Below are 22,527 nucleotides of genomic sequence, written 5' to 3'. Positions count from 1 at the left end.
ACTTCCTGCTCTCACACTCACACACACACTATGTGCACAACATTACACTTCCTGCATTAACACACACACCACACACACACACACAAATCCTGACCATGCATGCAGTTATGGTTGGCTGAACACAGTGTGCACTGTGCAGTGCAGCGCAGAAGCTAGCTAGCGTGTATCCGGGCAGCAGCTGCTTTTAGACAGGGGCCCTGAGCCCTGGTCAAAGCCAGCCGCCCAACTGCCCTCTCATTACCCGAGAGAGCGGGCCAAGCTGAGCCTCCGCTCTCCGTCCTGCTGCCGCCACCGGCCTCCTGCTGTCTGAAGAATAGAATAGAATAGAATAGAATATATACTTTTTTGATCCCGTGAGGGAAATTCAGTTCTCTGCATTTAACCCAATTTAACCGAATTAGTGAACACACAGCACACAGTGAACACACAGTGAGGTGAATTACACAACCCAGAGCAGTGAGCTGCCTGCCCAACCAGCGGCGCTCGGGGAGCAGTGAGGGGTTAGGTGCCTTGCTCAAGGGCACTTCAGCCGTGGTGGACTGGTCGGGGATCGAACCGGCAACCCTCCGGTTACAAGCCCGATGCGCTAACCAGTACACCACTGCTGTCTGGTGGCACACCAAGAGCCGAGCGAGACTCAGGGTGGCACTAGGGTGGTGACTCCAAGTGGTAACTACAGGGCCGGCGTCACGTTAAGCAAATACCACCCACTTTATAACCAAACAATAACAACACAGTCTACAAGTTAATGTCAACAGCTAGTCAGCCAGTTAGTTAGCTAGCTAGCTAGCTAGCTTTAAAAAAAAACATATTTAATTGTTTTCTGACAACCTGTAAATGACAGGAAGAAGTCATTAACGGCATGATTGATGGCTGACTGGAAGGTCTGAAGGCTATTCCAACATACCTAAGCAGTCTGACATGTTATTACTGTGTTGTAAGACACCTATGGAATGCCAACTCTATCGTTCTCTCAGCTGGTCTTAGGCACAATCCTACCAGCTGACAGTGAGGTTAAAGGTCATCCGTTTGCGTTTGTAATGAGTTGCACAACATAAGAACAATTAACTGGTAATTAACATAAATTATTGGCATCTGTTGATTGGATAAGTGGATACTGATTGGTTGTTACCTTCTTGAGCTGTGCTGAGAGCCCGCCCAGCCTTTCGCTCTCTGAAAGCGCATTGGCCAATGTGATGCGGGCCTGCCGAAGCTCCACCTGCAGCTCCTCCATGCGCGTCGCCATGGCAGCCTCCTTGCTGGCCGTCTCCTGGAGCAAAGACTCTTCTCGGCTCTCGCCGTCTGCCGCCGCTCGCTTATGACTGTTCACCGAGTCCGCCAGGGCCTAAACACACACAAACACACACACACGCACAAAATCAGTCTTTGGTGTGGCCAATTATGAAGCAAATACCAATCCCTGCCTCATTCTCGTGACTCAGCTTAATGCGTTTATGTGTAGACAAGGAGCAAGATTCAAGTGTAATGGCAGCATAGAACGAGTTGGGGGGAAAAGTGCTTTCTTTCCTGCACTCCAAATGGGAGTCATCTCAAATAGTTTCAAACACAAGTTCCACTTTCGTTTAATCTGGAAATATTTCAGGTTTGAGACTTCTGGGAACAAGACGCATTTTTGCTAAACAACGCCTGGTTTCAGTCCCCATGTATCTCTAATGAGAGAGAATTTGTTTACTTCCCACCGGCTAGTAAACAACAACACTGTCCTCAAAGAACACTGCCACTCCGCCTGAACCGACCAATCCAGGGGGACACTCCAACGCATACATTACCCTCTTTGTGACATCATCGCATTCTGGCTACCCAGGCAACCAGAAATTCCGGAGGGCAACCCCACAACCGTGTCTATAGAAAATGGCCGCACCATAAAAGGAGGCCCTCCCTTCCCAACATAAACAGAAGGCCAGCAGCTTTCACACAGCCTGGTCACAGTGCCGTGGGCACGGACACCCAAGCCAACTGGTCTACGAGCCACCAGTCACGGCTCAGCGTGAGGGAGAAGGGGACGTCCCTCAGCCTGGGGCATTAGTTAAGGACAAAACAAGGGGACACCTCTCCTGTCCCACACATTAATCATGGGGAAGTCCAGAACAAGGCTCCTCGTCTGATAGATTGGTCATGGGTGGAGACACAAGAAAGGTCTTGTGGGCCCGTAAAACAGTGCAGGATGGCAGGAGAGGGAACAGCATGAAATCTTCCCGAGGAGACATTAGCTAAGAGGCAGACAGGGGGAAGTGTGCGTTCCTCACTTTAACTTACGGAGGGGACAGGGCCCCTTTGGAGCTGGTGTGAGATTTACAAAGGGATTCGTCTGGCTTTACACTCTCTGGGGCGACATTGCAAAGTGAAGATGAGGATGCAAGAATGCACTGCTCACACTCTGACATTTCTGTGCACACACCAGGCACCAAGCCAGAGGTGCAAACACACACACACACACACACACACACACACACACACACACACAGCGAGAGAGAGAGAGAGAGAGAGAGATGTAAGTGGAAATTAGATTTTCCCATCAGAGCTTGTTAGCGCAGGAGAGAGCTGAAAGACGCCCTACCCATTGGTCCTGGTCCCAGATTCACAAAACAACCTGGTAACATCTGATGATCTGACTTTTCACTATAACATATTATGCATAACACACTGTTATGTGGGCACAATGTAGTGCCTTACCTGTTCTGATCTGTCAGGTCAATCAACAAAGCTATACTTGTCTCCGTATGCTTATTTTACAGCCTCAGCCTGCTTCCGCATCCAGGGGCAAAGTTCTGTATAGTGCTATAGTGTTTTTTTCTGATTTGTTTTTTAGACTTGGGGTGGCTCTTTAAGATTTAGGAGGGTGCCTGGTGATATCCCCTGGGCAATTTCATATACTTTTTACAACAACCTTTTGCCCTATGGGCCCAAGTCGTGAAAACACAGGAAATACTCTTAATTTGAAGTTGAATACTGAAACACTCTTAATTTGAAGTTGAACACTGATATCAAATGCAAAAAGTTCCACGTGTAACCCCGGAGGATATCTGATCTTAATTCTAATTTAATTGTCTTCACTTATATATCTAGTCTTTAGTTGTAATTTAATTGCCTTCACTAATCACTTCACTTGCCTGCAACCTATTTGTGTCAACATTACCTAGCAACTGTTATGAGATAAGAGACTGCCCTTTTTTTTTAACCAATCTGAAAATTCAAAGTTTGCCCACCCCAGACAGAGCCCGCAACGCACCTTCTAAAAATAGCCAACAAGTCGCCCGAAGATCACACTCTAAAGACTTCCTCCATTGTAACGTTTTTAATACATACTTAATTGTAAGCTAGAGCAGAACCATTTTTTTATTTGATATAGCCTTACTTACATTAGTTTACATTTCTAGATGTGTGAGCTTCAGCTTGCCTGCCTAACTAACTATATTCTTTGAGAAAGGATTTGAGAAAACATAGCCTCTTGATTAAAACATGAAAACAGCTTGATATTATATGCAACTAGCCTAAAGAGATATTAACCTTCTGTGCATTCATATAGGCTAAGCATGCCTTCATAAATTAGGCTAGCCTACAGTATATTAGAGTAGACTAGACATTTCTAGAGAAACTTCCTTGGAAGGTTGATTACAATGCACTGCTAACATTGTGACATTTCTGCACGCACACCTAAGTGGAAATGAGATTTTGCCATGCACCAAGCCAGAGGTACGTACACACACACACACACATACACACACACATACACACACACACACACACACACACACACATAAGTGGAAATGAGATTTTCCCATCAGGGCTTGTTAGCACAAGAGTGTGGAGAGATACTTCTCTACTCATCAGCCCTGAATTCACATACGGCTCCTTGAGGCATTAGCCAGTTGTAAGGAGTCTGTGCGCTCCTGCCCAGCTTTCAGGACACACAATAGAGCCCATGTTTAAGGTCAGGGCCCGTTTATTCTACCCACAAGACACAGATACCACAATACCCTCTGTTGGGGTATACACCACATGTTATTTATGAGGGCCTTCGCTCTGTCTGGAAGAGGAACAGTTTAAAAACAAACACCTTTTCTGCCTCAAGGGCTGGAACTAGTTAAACAGGGTCACAGACGACACAGACACAGACGACACGTACACACACATTGAGGGATGCTTGCTGCAGACAGCTACTGAGGGATGCTTGCTGCAGACAGCTACTTTGGGTCAGTCTGTTAGCAAGAGGCAAACAGAGTCAAAGGTGATGTGGCTATTCCAGTAATCTTTCCGTGTGTGTGTGGGTGTTAAGGGGCTGTGTGTGTTATTTGTGTATGTGAGTGTGTGTGTGCGTGCGTGTGTACTGTACTCTGATGAGGGTAGAGTGCATTAGACTTTCAGAGAACTCCGGAACAGGAATGTGATCATCTCTGCCAGTAATGCTGTGTGTGTGTGTGTGTGTGTGTGTGTGTGTGTGGACAGTGTCCATCATCAGACCCAGACCACAGGCACACTCTCCAAGCTTCCTGTCTCGAAGGCACGTGACCTCTCAACCATTCCCTCGCAAAACAGTCCAAATCTGCTGCCGTTTGGCTCTCTCAAGGTCCCCTACTCAAATTCCGATGACACAGTCAGTGACAGGTGTGTTGTTTTGTATGCTCGGTAGTCAGCCTGTCCCCGGCGCTGCACGTGAGGCCTGGAGGGTTCGCTTGTGTTCCACTCGAGCAGCCAGACACGAAGAAGGCAGCCAAGGGATCACAGACTCACAGCGCAGGATTTGGGGACTCATTCCAAGTTGGGGGGTCACCGATGGTGAGAAGTGACGTGCTGTCTCTAATGACGGACAGCTTACACCCGGGTGAGATGGACGAGTTTCGTGCTTGCCATGTATGCTGGGCACCTACTACTACATCGAGGGGAAGAATCACTTCCTTTGCACGCCACAAGTAAAACATCTCACACAATATTTTCATACCAGTTCTCTGACTAGAAAGAGTTTGCATACGAGAGAAAGAATGAGTGAGTGTGTGAGTGAGAGACAAAGTGAGAGTGTCGCATATCATATTGAAATGTTTGTGCAAAACTAACTACATATTGACATGCCCCAGATTAGCTTCATTTTGTAAACATAACTAGCAAGTCAGTAAATGCAGAGCAGTTAACCTTCACATGGCACGACTGCTGTGCTGTGGTGTGTAGAGGACACATATCTGCTGACGGAGCAAAACATTTCAGTCAGTCGCCCTCCACAACACAAACAAACCCATGGAGGCCCGGGCATGTGCTCTCACGGTCCACAGGAACCACAGAGACACCCCCCACTCGCTATACACACACACACACACACAACGCCATTCTGCCCTCTAGCTCAGCCACTGTACTATACAAATGTTTAGTTGGTCCATTTCAGTTGCATGAGCCAGGTCGCTATATGCAGGAGCGATTAAAGTTGGAAAAAGACTACTTTAAAAAAAAAAAAGGAGAGATTTTTAAGTTACCTTAACAACTCTTCAGAAGTGGCGGCAGCAGCATTCTGATTCTGGCCAGGGGGGGGGTGGGTCGGGTGATGGGGGTGGAGGGCACTACTCTAGCTATGCCAGTCCCAAGAGAGTGAGCTTCTCATGGGGTCTGCTCAGGCGTTTTTTCCTGACTGACCTCCAGTCTTTGACGAGTTCCACTTCGGTCTACTGGAATCTCTGAGCCTAACAGCTGACTTGTCACAAGAAACAGCTGACCAGACCCTCGTAGGCTGTTTGTGCGCAACATTCCACTCAAGCTAAATATAAAAAAGATGATAACGGACCGGGAATATTAGCCTATTCTCTTAGAAAGATGGCTCTTATTTCACATACACACACACACAGGAGCGCAGGCACTGTCAAAAGCCAATAGCGGATGAAAAATGACCACACCGTAAAATTATATAATTAATATCTACGTCTAATCTGGCTCAAATTAGAACGGAAGACTCAAACTTTTCGTATAGCTGGTTATTCTTCAGACTACCCCAGAGCAGATGTGCCTACATGCATACATCTTTCCTGTTGGGATTTCTATGTGTTTGAACTACTGATCCCCTGGATGTATATGTGATGACATGCAAGGGCTCAATGTCTCGATACAAAAATGGTCAGGGACATTATTTTTCCCCCTTGCACTTTCTTTCACCAGATTATCCTTTAAAAGTCAAATAGAGAAAATCAGATCTCACTGCATGACCTATATATATTCAGGGGAACATTTAGTTATCTAACCTTTACCGTCATCAAAATGAGACAAAGGGAGGGGAGCGTAAGAGAGTGAGAGCGAGAGAGAGCTTAACAGTTTTTTTCTTCCTTTGAGGCCAGTGAGATTATTCACGGTCTGCGTAGCACCAGCAGCCATATCGTGAGTGGTTCTGAAATCCCTCACATCCCTCTTTGTGTGTGTGTGTGTGTGTGTGTGTGTGTGTGTATGTGTGTGTCTTACTTAGAGGAGATGTCAGCCCAAAGGTGTGACAACCTTATCTCAGAAGACAAGGAGAGAGAGAGAGAGAGAGAGAGAGAGAGAAAGAAAGAAAGAGAGGGTGAGAGAGATAGAGATAGGGAGAGAGTGTGTGTGAGTGTGTGTGAGTGTGTGTGAGTGTGTGTGTGTGAGAGAGTGTAACTTCAGCTGTTCTGAGAGTCTCATGTTAACACACTGTAATGATAGCACCTGTGATAGTGACGACAACCTGCACACAAATGCGAAGTGACTCTGTAACTAGCCAGCGGTGCTTTCCTACATGGATAAGACTCAAGAATAGATAAGATAAGGAATCCCACTCGGTGAAAAGCCTGCAGCCCGACTCCTACGCTTTGTGCATAGCCTCCTCCTTCTCTCCTCCTCCGAAGTATATATACACTGGTCGGAGTTCGAACCAGCAACCCTTCGGTTACAAGCCCCGAAGCCCTAACCTGTAGGCCAACGGCTGCCCCGCCTCTGCTCCCTCCCTGGCCCGGGCCGCGACTAACCTCCCGCAGCTGCTGCAGCTCCTGCTTGAGGGCCTCCTGCTCCTCCTCCAGCTGGGTGTTGCGGGTCTTGACGGCGGCACTCTCCTCCAGGACGGCTAGGCCATAGCGAGCCGCCTGCAGCTTCTCCTCGTTGGCCTCCTGGAGCTCCAGCGTCAGCCTCGCCACCGCCGTCTGGAAGTCGACGGGACCGCCGACCTCCGTCTCCACCACACCCATCTCGCCCTCGTCGTCTCCTTCGTCTTCCAGCATCCTGGCTCTCTCTTCCTCCATCTGCTGCCTCCTCTTCCTCCTCCTCTACGGAAGGGTCTGGATAAGAGTTCCTCAAGCCTGGTTTTTCATGCCTCCTGAACAAAATGAGAAAGGAACATCTCTATTATTACGCCATTATCGTAGCAGCACCTTGACCTTTCAAAATCCAATCCTACTTCATCTCACTGTGTTCTCAGTAACAGAAGTCAGCTGTAGTATGGAATGAGTGCAATGCCATGCATGGCATGTTGACTTGCCTAACGGCTGAAAAAGCAGTTAGCATAAAAAAAACACCTTTCCTTATCCACGTAAAAAATCAAGACTACCACACACCAAAAGACAGCTTTGGGCAACAATGGGTACAAACATGGGGATCTTGTTGGTAGCATATACTCTCCCTGCAACGTCATTGAGTTCTAATAGGATTACAAGGGAGAAGGGCAGGCCTAAATGGCGATCTCAAAGTAAAAGTGATAGTCAGTCAGTGTGGCCTTTTAATCCTCATCGTCTCAATCACACAGTAGCTATGTGGCAGGACACTGGGAGCAGAGAGGGGAGATAATTACAGCAGGCCCCTATGGGATAGATACTGTATGTCATTATCACAACAAGGCCCATCCATAGGGACGCACCGTCAAACACAGATCAGGATGAGCTGGCTCAGCGTTCAAGCTAGAGGAATAATCAGAGATAGGCAATGCTGGAAAACGCAAGTTGAAGAAGGAGATTTTAAAAGTATACAACAGAAGAAATCCCATTCCTGCCCTCGAGCCACTCCTCCCCGCCACTTTGACAAGAGCAGCATTTCTGAGTACCGAGAGCTTTTTTGACTGGGTGATATTTTTTGTTTTGATGTCTAAGCATTTTATGAATTGGCGGAGATCGGGTTGTAAGGAGGATTTTAGGTAATATAAAGCATTTTTTTTTTAAAAAAAAGCTTCAGAAAGGATCTCCTACCTACCCTACCTTCAAAACCTCATAACATAATCAAGTCACACACACACACACACACACACACACACAGAGCGAGATCCTGAATGATTGTACAGATACAACTACTTAGTATCTGAGTAGGCATTTGTTCACAAAAAAATGTGGCCTAATCGAGAATTAAGTAAAGAATATACATCATGTTTCATCTCACTGCCCGAGTCTGACAACTTAATCCATGGACTGTTTGGGCAACATACAGGTCAATATAATTTATAATTCTAACTAAAACAATTGTGACGACACAGGACAAAATAAGGCCTGAAGTGAAGGCCTGGACAAATGGACTGTGGTGGCTCATCGCTAATTCCCTATGGAATGTAATTATGAGAGCTTAGCAACGGACGGCTAATCTTGCATGTAGCAAAAGCGCCAACGAGCCCCTAGTCATCCCATCAGGGCCACGGACAGCGGGATTTGGTTTAACGTTATCAGATTAGCAGAGTTTTGGTCACTTTCCCTGAGGTCCTGTCAGCCTTTAATAACACAGCGTTTCAGATGCAGTGTGGCAAAGCCTGTAGTTTTGCTGCCGTTCTCCAGACCTCTGTAGTCTGTTGTGGATGCTGTGCTTGTACTCTCCTTAGAGGGCTAAAGCAAACAAATCCAAGGGTACAGTCAGTGCACTAAATGTGAAAACATGGATGAGTTATCAGATGTAACACAACTATTAAACCCATGAACACAACATCAAAATCTCACCACATTTTAGTAAAACTTCTAGCCGTCTTTTTAGTTTGGCTCAACCCCTTGACACCACTTACTTCAGGGGTCTCAAACTACCAGTACCAGCAGGTCTCTGCCTACTTCTGAGTAAGTCTCTAAAAGGTTCAAAGAACATTCATATATCTAACCTTGGTAAATCTGTGAAAATCCCCATCAAATCAATTGTAAAAACATCTTCCTTCCCTCTCATACAATATTATCGTTTACCAATCAAACACGCTGCTCCCTGGTAGTTTCAGTGATGTAGGCTACCCAGAACACACCTGACTACAGACAACATCCACAATGAAAGTCAAACATTATGTTCATGAGGAAAATGGAACGTACTTATTTTTCCACAAATGCAAATCACCAGTGCAATTTGCAGCCAATAAAAGTTGCCACATCAATCACCACCTCAAAAAGGTCTACAGCATATGATTTTCCAACTACAAGTCAAGGCTTTTTCAAGTGGAGATCAGGTATTTGAATAGCCTATATGTTACTACTAATACAAAACATGAGTAGTTTCTCTGCCACATTCATTGTGCCAAAGGGGGGACAGTTTGGAGACCCCTGATTAACCATGAATTTCCTAGCAGTTGAAAGGAAGACTTTGGGGAAACTCGTTCAACCAGATATGCCTAGATCATGGTTTTTGCATCAGAACGGGTTGTGAGAAGGTCACGAAACGACTATTTAAGTAGTAACGTTATGTTTCAAAGGATGACACCAGAGCAGAGAATCCTCTGAAGTCAGTAATCAGTCAACTTCCGACTTCCGCCTAATAAAAATTGCCACCATATCACTTTCAGCAGAGATTCTCTCATGCACATGAGACAAGTGGTAAATTATGCTATTTAGCTACACCAAAAGAGGGAACTGGTTGAACCAAAGCACCCGCGTGAATATTGCCAATGATTAATGTTGTAGGCTACGTTTGAGCCAAGATTACTTCGTTAGCAGGACAAATAGCAGGGCATACGAAAGATGTCTAGCTAACGTTTGTTGAAAGCCAAAACATGTTGTGATGCAGACAGTCCAACAAAATAGGAAAGACATTAACTCAGGGCAAACTCATCACACCGGTGTCGCTTCAGTAGACGATGGGTGGTTGTTCCCTACAAACGTAGCTACAGCTGATAGTTCAACTATTTGTTAGCTTTGCCAACAGAATAGCATATTTTACACGAAATAATCGAGTAAACAAGAATAGGGTTGAGAGAGTTGGTTAACTTACAAGTTGATTAACTTCATAATTAGAACTAGGGCAGCTAACGTTCCTTCTATCTAATCTAACGCAGACATACTCCGAAAATGTCAAATCATCAACCCCGCTAACGTAACCTGATATACAAGCCATAGCGCAATGCTAATTTGAACGGGCAGGAGGAAATGAGCAAACATATCGTGAAAAGTAACGAAATCCCAGACGGTTCACCAAACCTTTCACTCCGTGTCCGTTCATAAAGGTAGCTTCACTGACTAGCTAGCGTGCTAACGTTAGAAGGTGCATGCTGACGAGAGGACCAGGCAGTCAGAGTTTGAAAATACGTTGTTAGCTAGAAAGTTGCAGTTGTTGTCAGTTTGCGGCAACATATAATTTCTCAGTTTAGTAAGTGACACGAATTTAAACCTACGTTATCTAACAGTTGGTTGCATTATCCTTGTCCATTAACTTATCCTTGGGGCTAACAAGACATTCTTACCTTGTAGTCAATTAAACCGGATTTTGCTGTCCAGGTTAAGTATCTCATCATCGTCCTCAATGTGTTCATATGAATAAAGCGCGACTCAGACTCCGTTGTCTTTTCACATTCACAACTCTCACCACTCCCTGGATTAGACCAAGACGTCAATTCTGTCTCAACATCAAGGCGTGTTGTTTGAAATCTTCAACTGTCCTCCCAGACTACGTTACAAACCGGTGAACTTCAGCTTTGAAAGTGTTGGCGCGCCGAAGTGCGGTCATTCAGTGAACGGCGCACATGATCCGCGCATGGACGCAGGAGGAAGGGTTAAAAATGAAAATAATCTGTTCCGCACAAATCACTGGAATGAAGAGGAAATATATTGAGAATAAGTCATTTCAAACATGTTGACTACTTAATTTCATGCTCATCAATCTTTAAGTAGGCTTAGGTTTACGTTTTAGAATATTTTCATTTTATACTCCAAACAACAGGCGGCGACAGAGCGCTCACAGCCCCTACCAAAGTACTTCCGTTTCATCTTTTTCTCTTTTCCTGACATTTTCCCCTCAAGTGTTTACTGTCAAGTGAACTGTGCAAATGAGTCCAGACAGGTAAAAATGAAGATTGTTACTTGGAATATCAACGGTATACGGACATTTAAGAATGCAGTCAAGAAAACATTGGATTCATTTGATGCTGAAATTATTTGTGTCCAAGAAACAAAAGTTACAAGTAAGAATCACCACCATTCAGTCACGCGGAAGGCATGGTATGCATGAAGTTACTGTTACTCTAGCTTTAGAATGCATGCATATCCGATTGACATGTGACTGTTATTTTGTAACAGGGGACCTACTTGATGAAAAAACAGCAGTTGTAGAAGGGTATAACTCCTACTTCAGCTTCAGTAGAGGACGCAGTGGTTACTCAGGTGAACTGTGTGTGTGTGTGTGTGTGTGTGTGTGTGTGTGTGTGTGTGTGTGTGTGTGTGTGTGTGTGTGTGTGTGTGTGTGTGTGTGTGTGTGTGTTCTCAGTTGAATGACTATTATAGAGCTAGTCACATGAGGTGTTTGCTTTTTCTGAGGTGTATTTTCAAACTGTTGCAGAAGTTGGCATTGTTCCAGCAGTGATCCAAAATGTGTTTTATATTTCCTTATTCCCTCTACAATGTAAAGTCTTCTGAATCACATGAATATAAGGACACTTTGTTGCTATTGTCTGACATAACAAACAAGTACTTAATAATAATCTTGTAATTTGTCCATTTCTAATCCACCACATGCTGTCAATGATCCCTTGCTGTGAAGGGGTGGCAACCTTTTGCAAGGACAGTGCCACTCCGTTTGCTGCAGAAGAAGGATTGACAGGCCTCTTGACCAACAATGGGGAAGCGGTTGGGTGCTATGGTGACCAGAAAGAGTTCTCCACTGAGGAGCTGCAGTTGCTCGACAATGAGGGGAGAGCTGTCATTACACAACATCAAATTAGGTAAAATAATACATCCACTCAAAGCTCAAAACCATCAGTCAAAGCTGTCAGAGAAAGTACTCTCTAAAATTAAATGATGTTTATGTTGTAATCTTTATAATATGATATGATACAAAGTCTATCTTTTATTAATTGACCTCAGCCTGACTCATCCCACTTTGTGCGTCTGACTTAGTTCTGGCCACAGTGTGCATGCATTGTCGGCAGAATATGCTGACAAACTCGCACCCACAAGGTCTATTGGTTAAGTGATATCAGTAACACCTACACTCTCCACCTTAATGTTTGGCTATATTGATTTGCTTGGCTATATTGAATGGTGTGTGTGTGTGTGTGTGTGTGTGTGTGTGTGTGTGTGTGTGTGTGTGTGTGTGTGTGTGTGTGTGTGTGTGTGTGTGTGTGTGTGTGTGTGTGTGTGTGTGTGTGTGTGTGTGTGTGGCAGGGGTCCAGATGGACCACAGACACTGGCGGTTGTGAATGTGTACTGTCCCCGGGCTGACCCAGAGAAGCCTGAGCGCAAACTCTTCAAGCTGCAGTTCTACCAGCTGCTGCAGGCGCGGGCTGAAGCACTGCTGGCATCTGGGTGGTAAGGCACTCTGGCCCACTTACACTGGTGTACAGTATATGCATACAGCTAGAATGAGGATCATGCTTTATTTTCACAGTCATGGTCATCATATGCAAGTAAGAAATTAGTTTCTTGGCAATGAGAAAATATGAAAATAGGCTTATATTTATGATCAGGTTGAATGTTGTGGACAGAGTATGGTTAGCCATAAATGGTGATTTAAGTTTAGTTGATGATTGTATAGCTACTACAGCTTTAGTTGATGATTACATTGCTACAGAAATCAGTATCAAAACGCTCAACAGCTGAGAAAAGGCATAAAGTCCTCCTCCGTGCTTGTGATACTATGATGAGGACAGGAGAAGTTGAAGGTTGTTTTAAAGGCCCCCCCTAAAGAGAGGAACACTGTCCCCCCCCATGGAACAATGGAACATAGCTGCTATGCCACTGGAATTCGGAGATATCATGTAGTCTGCTTATTATTGAACTTCTCAACTGTAGGGGGATCCCAAGAGTAAATCCTCTTTAGTGCTGCTTTAAAAGCAAATTGCCAATCATTTCACTGTTTTTTTTCTTTTTAGCCATGTGATTGTTTTGGGCGATATCAATACTTCCCACCGGCCCATAGACCATTGTGATCCTGATGACATTGTAAGTGCCTTAGCTTACTATCGAAGTATGAACCTTTAAGATTAAATTGATGATGTGGTACAGCTAATGATACAGACTAGGGGTACCTTTTTTCCTTGTATTCATTTTTCTGATGACAATTCATGTACTTCCTGTATGATGCTCGATAAATCCTGTCCGATTAATCCGGTCATGTACCTCTCCTCTCCACACATAGGACAATTTTGAGGACAACCCTGGCAGGAAGTGGCTCAACGGTTTCCTGTTTGGGGTCACAGAGGAGGAACAGGACGTCGAGCCAGACCATGATCCCGACTCCTCCAGGAAGGAGGCCGTGTGCGGCGGGAAGTTTGTGGACACATTCCGCTTCTTCCACCCCTCCCGTCCGCAGGCCTTCACCTGCTGGAACACGCTCACGGGAGCGCGGCAGACCAACTACGGCACGCGCATCGACTACATCTTCGGCAGCCGTGCCCTGGTGGAGACACACTTCGTAGGAGTGGACATCATGCCCGAGGTGGAGGGATCGGACCACTGCCCTGTCTGGGGGCACTTGGGTTGCGAGCTTGTGCCCAGTGCCCGCTGTCCTCCTTTCTGCACGCGCTACTTGCCCGAGTTTGCCGGCAAGCAGCAGAAGCTCTCCCGCTTCCTGGTCAAGATGGCCGACCAGAAACCAAACGCGGTTGAGTGCAAAGAAGCCAAAGACACAGCTCTTCCTGGCTCCCAGGAAACAGAGGAGATCCGAGAGAACCTGCGCCCCCTCGGTTTGGGGGCCAGTGCCGGGAGGAAACGGGGGGCTGATGGGATAGTAGAGTCCTCCGTGCCAAAGGGAAAGAAGAGCAAAGTGGCAAAGGCAGCACCAGCAAAACCTCAGGGAAGCCTTCTGGCCTTCTTCAAACCTAAAGGGCCTACTGCAGAGCACAAACCAAAGACCTCCGCTGAGCTCACAGATCGGGCTACTGCAGAAAACCTCAACAGCTCAGCCAACGGACATGCAGGGAGGAATAATGACTCCCCACTGGTGTCTGGACCTAATATGAATAATCCAAGTGGTAAGGGAGTTCCTGACCAGAGCCGACTGGTAGAGGTAAGGAGTCCGGAGCCAGATGAGGGTGGAGCTGCACTTCCGGCAGAGGGCGGGGATTCAAAAAAAGAGGCGTGTTTGCCTAGTTTCTGGAAAACAGTCCTACGAGGTCCACCGCAGCCACCTCCGTGCAAGGTCCACAACGAGCCCTGCGTCCTGCGCACCGTGAAGAAGGCGGGACCCAATATGGGCCGTCAGTTCTTTGTGTGCGCCAGACCACAAGGCCACGCCTCCAATCCCCAAGCCAGGTGCAACTTCTTTGTTTGGGTGGACAAAGGGAAGTAGACGGGAAATCCCAGACATCCATAACGACTACTGTTTACTGTCACACAATCACACCATACCTGTGCAGGATGTTTTAATATTGCGATACTGGAGCAAATGATCTCAGATTGTTATATGAAAAGACCTCCCGTTATGCTGTCATTGAAAATTCTGTACAGGTTCATTGATACTAGTCAGTTATTCGTTTTAGCAACAGTTTGGTCACATCAAGACTGTTTGAGAGCACTTATGGTTTTATTTGCAGCTATTTCTAATTTTTGTACAGTACTGTAAGTAAAGACCTTAAAAACATAGATTTGTTGACTAACCTACTAACTACTTTTTTATCTTCCAGTCTTCATAAATGATAATAAATGAAGTGAAATTATTCAGACTGAAGGTTTTTTTTTTACTCTCTGTGGTTGCCACCACTCATAACCACTAGATGGCATCAATGCAGGGATTGTAAGAGAGCCACAGATGGAGAGATGCTTATCTGAGTCAGTGATGACGAAATGTTCCACTGAACCTTCCCCAACAGATGCAGCTGTTATCATTAAAAGTACTGTCCGGTGTGACTGCCAACATCCTGCCAAATGTAGACTATTGCCAAGAATATGAACAAATTTGTACCACAAAAAAGATGCTCTGCATCAAAAGGAGCATGCAATTTAAAATTCATGCTTGTCATGGTATGTTTTAGTTGTTCAAGAATAATCAAACAACTAAACCCTACCTTACACTGACAGACTTTGACAAGATTTGGGAAAGATTCTTGAAAGATCGTAGTCTTTTGAGTAAAGCTAGAATGAGGGGCATTAAAAGACTACAATCTTTCAATAATCTTTCCCAAATCTTGTCAAAGTCTGTCAGTGTAAAGTAGGCTTAAACTCATTTAAGCTACTAACGCATGGCTTGATTTCTGCCTGATGTATTGACATCTTAATCCAAGCTGTATAGATCACAGCCTGCAGCCTGAAACAAAGTAATCTAAACAATGCTAGAACTGGGAAAGAAGGGATAATGAACTATTTTAAATTGATTTTAGATTAATGCCATATCGACTATACCATGAAGAAATACAATAATGGATAGTTTACTTTTCATGTACATGACCTAAAATAGTTCTATTATCAAATTACACTAAAGGACTAATTATTCAAACTCAAAATTACACTACAGTAAAGGACTAATTATTCAAATTCAAAAGAAATTCAACAAGAAATAGAAGTTCAAAGAAAGAAATAAACTTGCAGTTTTATAATACAAGAGAGACCTTAGAGAGATAGGCCTTCAGAAGATGTGAAGAAAAGCGAGTTTGGGGTCTTACCCAGTATGGTTATGGTATCAGCAGACACTTTTGTCTAAAGTGACATAGTAAAGCTCAGTAAAGCTTTAAACTTTTTTGCACAAAGACTTGAAGTGTGCGGATTCTTCTTTAAAATATCCAGTTTACTCTTAATCCTGCACTTCACACGGATGAGCTTTCTAAAGTGACATACAAATAACAACAATACAATAGTTAAATTTAACAGCAAACCATTGCTAAGATTAAGGAGAATTGTAACAACAAGCAACAATGTAAATTCAATCAACAAACTATAACACATAAGAAATGCTTTTTTTGCGCTGCACCTGTAAGCCAGTCTCCATCAACTAATTATGAACTGTTATACTAGAATGCCAGTGTAGTATTAAATGTGAGAAATATGACCTGTTGATTCAGAGTTGACATTCCTGTCTGGCATTCCTGCTCTAAACCTGTTTCTGAATTTGCATGTGTTAGACATTTGCATCAGAGAAGCTAGCCATCAGTGTTCTTGGGAACTCTTTCAGCTGAGTCATTAATTGTGAATGAGAAGGGAAGGGGGTTGCATCTGAACAGACTTCTCTGGAGGTCTCGACACCTCCTACTTCAGTTACAGAGAAAGCAAAAATGATGATTTGTATCCACTTAGCCTATACTGGGAGTGGCTTTTAAAGAGGAAGGAGGTGTTTTCTGTCTCTTAAACAGACAGAGCAAATAAGTTTCCCTCCCTTTTGTCTCTGACCTCGTGGTCTTCTCTCTCTGTCAGTGTTATTCTCTCAGCACCTTTCTTATCAGCTGGGAAAAAAAGGACATGGGCACAGGTTTTTGTTTTAAAAAAAACCTAGAGATATAACCAACTTTCTTTCTTCTTCCTGGTTTGGAATTTACACGTTTTAAGAGGGGTAAGTTACTTCTTCTATTCTGCCATTGCATCTCCTGCATTGTATGAACAATGAAAACTAATACACTGAGATGTAGAATCTAGCAATATACTACACGTATCAATAAGGTTTACTCTTATCACCACACACAGTAATATTTGTTCATTCATTTTACTGCCATACGAGCATGAGTTTGTGAAGCTCACATAAGTCACAGCTATTAGCTTGTGAAGCACATGGCAAAATGATATGTAAGCAAACCCACTCTACACAGCATGTATTACAGCATTTATTATGAAAAATCAAACTGGAGAATGAATTGATTGAAAGATTAAGATATGTTGATATTGAAGTGACTATCAATGTATAATTCATTCATTCATTCATTCATTCATTCATTCGTTTTAGAGAAATGAATGAATGAAATGTATGATGGTTTGTATGTTTGGCTTGTATGTTGGCATAGGTTAGGCCTATGGAGACATTTCTGATCAAATACGACACACTGCACTTAAAGATCCTGTGACTATAGCACATAGTACAACCGCATAGTACTGTATTACAGAAGAAGAGTTTTTGGCGGTACAGAAAAAAGTGCAGGGAAATATTTCCTGTCTGTTGAATGACTGTCGTTTTGTGATAAAAGCCTTTTGGGTGTTATCACACATACCATACCTAGGTGGGTCATTAGCACTGGAACCTGGAGGTATTAGAACACTTCAGTGGAATTGGGACATGTTGATTAAAAGACTCAATTGACGAAATGGTCAGAGAAGGCTGTTGACATTTGCATTGGTCTGTTTTCTCAGGGAAGACCTTGAGGCGTTCAGGTTTTTTTGATGTGACTTTTAAACTCTTTGTATTCCATTATAATAACTTGTTGTAATCAAGTATAGCTCTCTAGTGTTTAAACAAAAGTCCTGCATAAAAGGGCACTTTTCATGGAATAACTGGTGCATCATTGTTTACCTTCAGTCACAGGTCCACCACCACAATGGTAGAAATAGGCTAAATTGGCATACAGCCACTGAAACTGAAACTGTAAGGAGTGATGGTCAAGATGGCCAAATGGTCTGAGTTCTACATGGTTGGGTCAGGGTGGACAAACTGGCCTCTTTTTTCTTCCTGGTTTTGAGGAAAATAATGTTGTGTTTTAAGATATTCCCTGACTAAGTGTTTATGAACAGAGACTTTCTAATGATGAGACACAGCAGCACTAAAAGAATCTCCCATATGAATGTATGGGGTTAGTTCAGTTCGTAACGCAAACATGGCAGTCGTCTACACATATTCCGCCCCTTCCGCCACCAAAGGTTGACATGTGAATGCATCTGGCCAATCGTGTGGTATGTTGTGAATACTCCGTGCCAATCATGTGTTGTGATCTGCAGCTGGTTTCCAAGCTTTGTGCACGTGTAGTACTGTCCACAATACATGCCCTTTAAGTGCCCAAAATGCGGTGCAATATGGCCACCGAGTGGGGGCACTTGCCTTGTTATAACCATGTTATGAGAGTGCAGCTGAGATGGCTGTGTAGTTTAGTAATGCAGCAAGGTAGAAGCTTAGCAAGGCTAAAGCAGCAAGGGGCTGCTCAACAGCACTGTTAAATTGAGCCTAAGATTTGCAACCTCAGCTCTGTAGGCTAGATGGTTTGAGTGGGCTCCCGCTGAAATCCTGTTAAACTTCGGGAAATCCTTTTATGAAGATAGCCCCTGGTTTTTTGTCATGGCCTACGTGCCCACACGGATCGGACTGTTTCACCTCAGAGTAAGCTACTCTCTACCCTCCAAGCGTCATGGCTTTGTTCCCTTCCCGTCCAGCTTCTGCCCGTACTGTAAGTCTACTGAAAGGATCCGGCAATTGTTTGATCCTCTCTTGCTTATTGCAGATAAGACAATAGGCTACAATTCAGACGAACACCAGGAATGTAAGGATATGTCTCACAGGCTCAGACAGGGTTAACAGGCATGTTTAGGGTAACCAGAGAATCACGAAATATCACGCGGAAACAGAGGTCATGGAACCCTTGACGCGCAGCCGGCGCAGGTGCGCTTGATAGAGCATACAGAGGGAGCGAAACCCCCGTTGATGCCACAACATGACGTCATCATAAGCTGATCATTATATTATCCTCACGCGACGCGAGCCGTCCACCGGTGGGCGATTGCCCACTCCATGCGCTGTCAGGTCAGTTCTCAGTGTTCTCTTGGTAGCCTGTGTCCATTCCTGGTAAGAAAATAGCACACTAAGCTCTCTCCATGCATGTTGCTTCTCACGCCCATCCCGTTCGGAGTAGCGTGGTCTGTGTTGATTACTTTGCCACACGCAGGCAATCTTAAAAAAGCCCTGAGCTCCTAAGCTAATTAACAACATTCAAGTGCATTACCCACTCCCTCGCTGCGCCGTTGTTCTCCAGGCTGTGACTAACCCTTCAGTGCAGAAGTATAGGCATATTATTTTTTGCAGTGAGGGGCACAGTGCTTGTACAAGTTTATTTAGAGAATATTTAAAGACATAGGCTACTGCTGCTCTGCTACAACCTGAGGAAATTCTGACAAGTGTTGCATTCATGCCCACCTCCCCCCTTTAAAACAACTCAAAACTTCTGGATTGACACATGCATTGTGCAACTGGCATTGTGCTGTAGTGAGGATAAATTCTTGTGACACATTGGGGAACTAAATGGTTAAAGTAGGAGGTTACTTACTTTTCCTAGGCTCCCTCTCTCCTCCCTTCCCTCTCTTCTCTAATTCCTCTCCTCCCTCCCTCCCTCCCTCTCTCCTTCACTCAGAGCATGAACTAAGCTCTGTGTCTCCTTCTCTGCCCAGGGCTTTCCACCAACAACTCCTTACTCACTCAAGGCTGAATGTCAACACTACGCTAACTCTGAATGAAATACCCTTTTTTCGGCTGAGAGAAACCATCGGAGGAGAGGAATCCCTTGTCTCATTTCTGGTAAGCCATTGTGTGAGTCATATCCTGTGATTACATCTGAAGTGGCGGCAAGACGGAACTGTCAATGGAGGGGGAGTCTTGCATCAGACAGCTAGGGCCATGTGCTTAGTTTCAGAGCTAAGAGCCATAGGTTTAGGTTTTGGCTATGGCTAAGCAACAGTTTGTTCCAGCAAGAGATTCACACCTATTGGTCTGCATAGATGTAGCCTCCTTTTCTCATGTGTCTCTTGGATCTTTTCAGGTGACCTATTTCTCAAAAATGTATAAGACTTTGAATATTTCCCATGAATGTAGACATATCAGAATATTTACACCATTTATAAAAGGCACTTGATTCTAGGTAGGATAGCAGGGTGGCCTACAGGTAGAAATAAGCTGAGTGTTGGAAACAAATGGTTGATGATGGCTCAAAAGAAAGACCATGTCATGGTAGACCTCTGTAATTTGAGCCTTTGAACTCAATTATGCAGTTTACAGACAAAGACTGACACAGACTGTGTGGTAGGAAGTAGTGTAACGTGTTTGTCATTGTTCAAAAGCCAAAGTGTCTATCTAAAAAGTCTGAATGTTGGCTTTCAGGGACAGCTTAAAGGTACTTTTGGATAGGCCTACCTGTATACATTTGGTATTTAAAAACATCAAAAAGTGTATTTATATAGGCTACAATTTTGTGAATGTTCAGTTTTGTATTGGTGACCTTTTGATGATGATGTATCATATTTGATGCAGCTGATATCTAGATTCACAATCAAGGTCAGCCTCACAGCTTGTCCACTGATACGGTGCAGAGGAAGTGCGCAATTGTGGAAAACGCATAGTTTAACTTTCCACAATGTGCATTGCATCATTCTGTTTTCTGTGTATTTAAATGATCGACAATCAGAAACTGGGACCCGAGATCTTCTGAACGATGGCCTTAGCTGACCCCTTGTTGGAAAAGCAAACAGTCCAAAATGAGGCGGTCGTCTCAAACTGGACACTCGGGTTCCTGTTTGGGCCAGTCAAAGGGTCTGTGTGATGTTGAAAAGGAGCGGTCTACGGGGAAGCGCTTGGGTTTGTTTTTGGCTCCCATGTGTTTCTTTCCTAAGGTAGATTAGTGAAATGTTTCTGTAAGTGTTTCCTGACCTGAAGTCTCGAAATAGATTCACTATAGGTGTCCGTTCAGAGTATAGGCTACATGTACGTATTTGTGTGTGTGTGTGTGTGTGTGTGTGTGTGTGTGTGTGTGTGTGTGTGTGTGTGTGTGTGTCTGTGTGTGTGTGTGTGTGTGTGTGTGTGTGTGTTCTGCTCGAAAACATGTTTTCAGATGGGGTTTTTCTACTTACAGTATTTGAGACAAGGTTTATTTTCATTGTTTTGTGATATGGCTTAATTATCTCATCACTGAGAAAATATTCTGCTTGAAGAGGTCATATGACTTGAAAATGACACACTTACAAATGCCAGAACTCTAGCAGTCCCAACAAAACACGTTTGTATGTCGAGTATATTTCTATTGACATTTAGGGGGTAACTACCACTTACCAAATAAAGGACATCAATGTCTAAACTGATGGCTGCTCAATACAAAGTATTTTGTGAGAAAGTAGGCTAAATATGAATTTACTTTTAAGGACTTCAGAGTTTGAATATTGTACTGTATGCTGTTCAGCGTGGTCGTGACTTTATTTAGCTTGACATTACTCCGGGGTCAGTAAGAGGAAGGCGTTGTTTCAGTTCATTAGCATACAGTCTCCAACACTCTCAGTTCCTATATATGATTACACACTACGGTACTTTCAGAGTTCTGGCACAATATACTTTATGTTGGATAAACTTAACGCCCGCATGACTTGCTATTTCAGACACAGAGTTCCAAGCTGGGCTGTGTGGGATGCCAGCGAGACCTCAAATGAACAGAAACAATTATGAAAAACACTAGCCAATTAGACAAGCTGCTTCAACACACACACAAGCCAAAATATGTGTGGGGCAACTGTAATGGGATCACATATGTATCATCACATGCTGATCATTATCATACAGCCTTAGGGCTGGGTCAAGGCAGATGGTTGTGTTTGTAAGCCATGTTTGCTTCAGCAAACACAGGTGATCTTAACTTTCAAAACTAGAAAAAGCACTCAGAGAGCGCAAACCTCCGCCAAGCGAACACATCACCGCCTCCTGCATCCAGACCGTGATACGGATCACTCCCAATCGTTTCTTCCTTGGGTCATTTCAGACCTTCCCTGAAAATGTCATTGAAATCCATAACTTTTTGAGTTATCTTGCGAACAAACAGACAGAGGTAAACAAACAAATCTACAAACAAACCCCGATGAAAACGTATAACCTCCTTGGCGGAGGTAGTGAGTCAATGATGGATAATGGAAGAATACAGCTGTTGTCGATAGCTGACTACGTTGTTTGCCACGATTATGGAAGAGGTGCACCACTGTTAGGGACCATGTTAGTTCTGTTTCCTCAAATGGTTCTCTTCCACCTATAACAGCTCACTTCCTGGTCTAGTGTGGCGCGAACCAATAACGTGACTCCTCTCTGTGTTCTACTAGGGATTAATGAAACTTTCACTGACACTGAGGCTGAACCCAAATGGTAGTCCTAGTTGACTCCTTCTCGTGGAGGCATATGGCCTGGAGACGGTGGCGGATTGAACACTCCCATCTCAGCGGCCAATGGCTTTAGCAACTTTTTCCTGGTAGAAAATATACCCCGAAGACTTGCTTTTTGGTACCA

At 44.2% G+C, this 22,527-nt stretch overlaps 3 protein-coding genes across 3 annotated transcripts in view; 2 read left to right on the top strand and 1 right to left on the bottom strand.

The window, feature by feature from the left end:
- zgc:162200 (uncharacterized protein LOC558638 homolog) overlaps positions 1 to 10,974 on the bottom strand; it is a 33,128-nt gene extending 22,154 nt beyond the window's left edge. Inside the window, exons 1-3 of the mRNA XM_062541791.1 lie at positions 10,628 to 10,974; positions 6,978 to 7,321; positions 1,133 to 1,345 (exon numbers count right to left, since the gene is read on the bottom strand). Coding sequence (XP_062397775.1) covers positions 1,133 to 1,345; positions 6,978 to 7,247 — 483 coding nt within the window. The 5' untranslated portion in view covers positions 7,248 to 7,321; positions 10,628 to 10,974. The remainder of the gene's footprint in view (positions 1 to 1,132; positions 1,346 to 6,977; positions 7,322 to 10,627) is intronic.
- Positions 10,975 to 11,177: 203 nt separating this feature from the next.
- apex2 (APEX nuclease (apurinic/apyrimidinic endonuclease) 2) lies at positions 11,178 to 15,028 on the top strand. The gene is made up of 6 exons (XM_062541790.1): positions 11,178 to 11,344; positions 11,460 to 11,543; positions 11,920 to 12,100; positions 12,543 to 12,686; positions 13,250 to 13,319; positions 13,516 to 15,028. The coding sequence occupies exons 1-6, from the start codon at positions 11,230 to 11,232 to the stop codon at positions 14,665 to 14,667; spliced, it is 1,746 nt and encodes a 581-aa protein (XP_062397774.1). The 5' UTR covers positions 11,178 to 11,229; the 3' UTR covers positions 14,668 to 15,028.
- A 1,733-nt stretch (positions 15,029 to 16,761) lies between these two features.
- Positions 16,762 to 22,527, top strand: part of LOC134087936 (sodium-coupled neutral amino acid transporter 3-like) — a 23,352-nt gene continuing 17,586 nt past the window's right edge. Inside the window, exons 1-2 of the mRNA XM_062541789.1 lie at positions 16,762 to 16,857; positions 19,665 to 19,791. The gene's annotated coding sequence lies outside the window, so the exon portion shown is untranslated. The remainder of the gene's footprint in view (positions 16,858 to 19,664; positions 19,792 to 22,527) is intronic.

Source organism: Sardina pilchardus, chromosome 7, assembly GCF_963854185.1.
Source record: "Sardina pilchardus chromosome 7, fSarPil1.1, whole genome shotgun sequence".
In the NCBI taxonomy this organism is placed as follows: Eukaryota; Metazoa; Chordata; class Actinopteri; order Clupeiformes; family Clupeidae; genus Sardina; species Sardina pilchardus.
The sequence above is the reverse complement of the archived record's forward strand: the minus strand, read 5'-3'. Positions and strand labels throughout refer to the sequence as shown.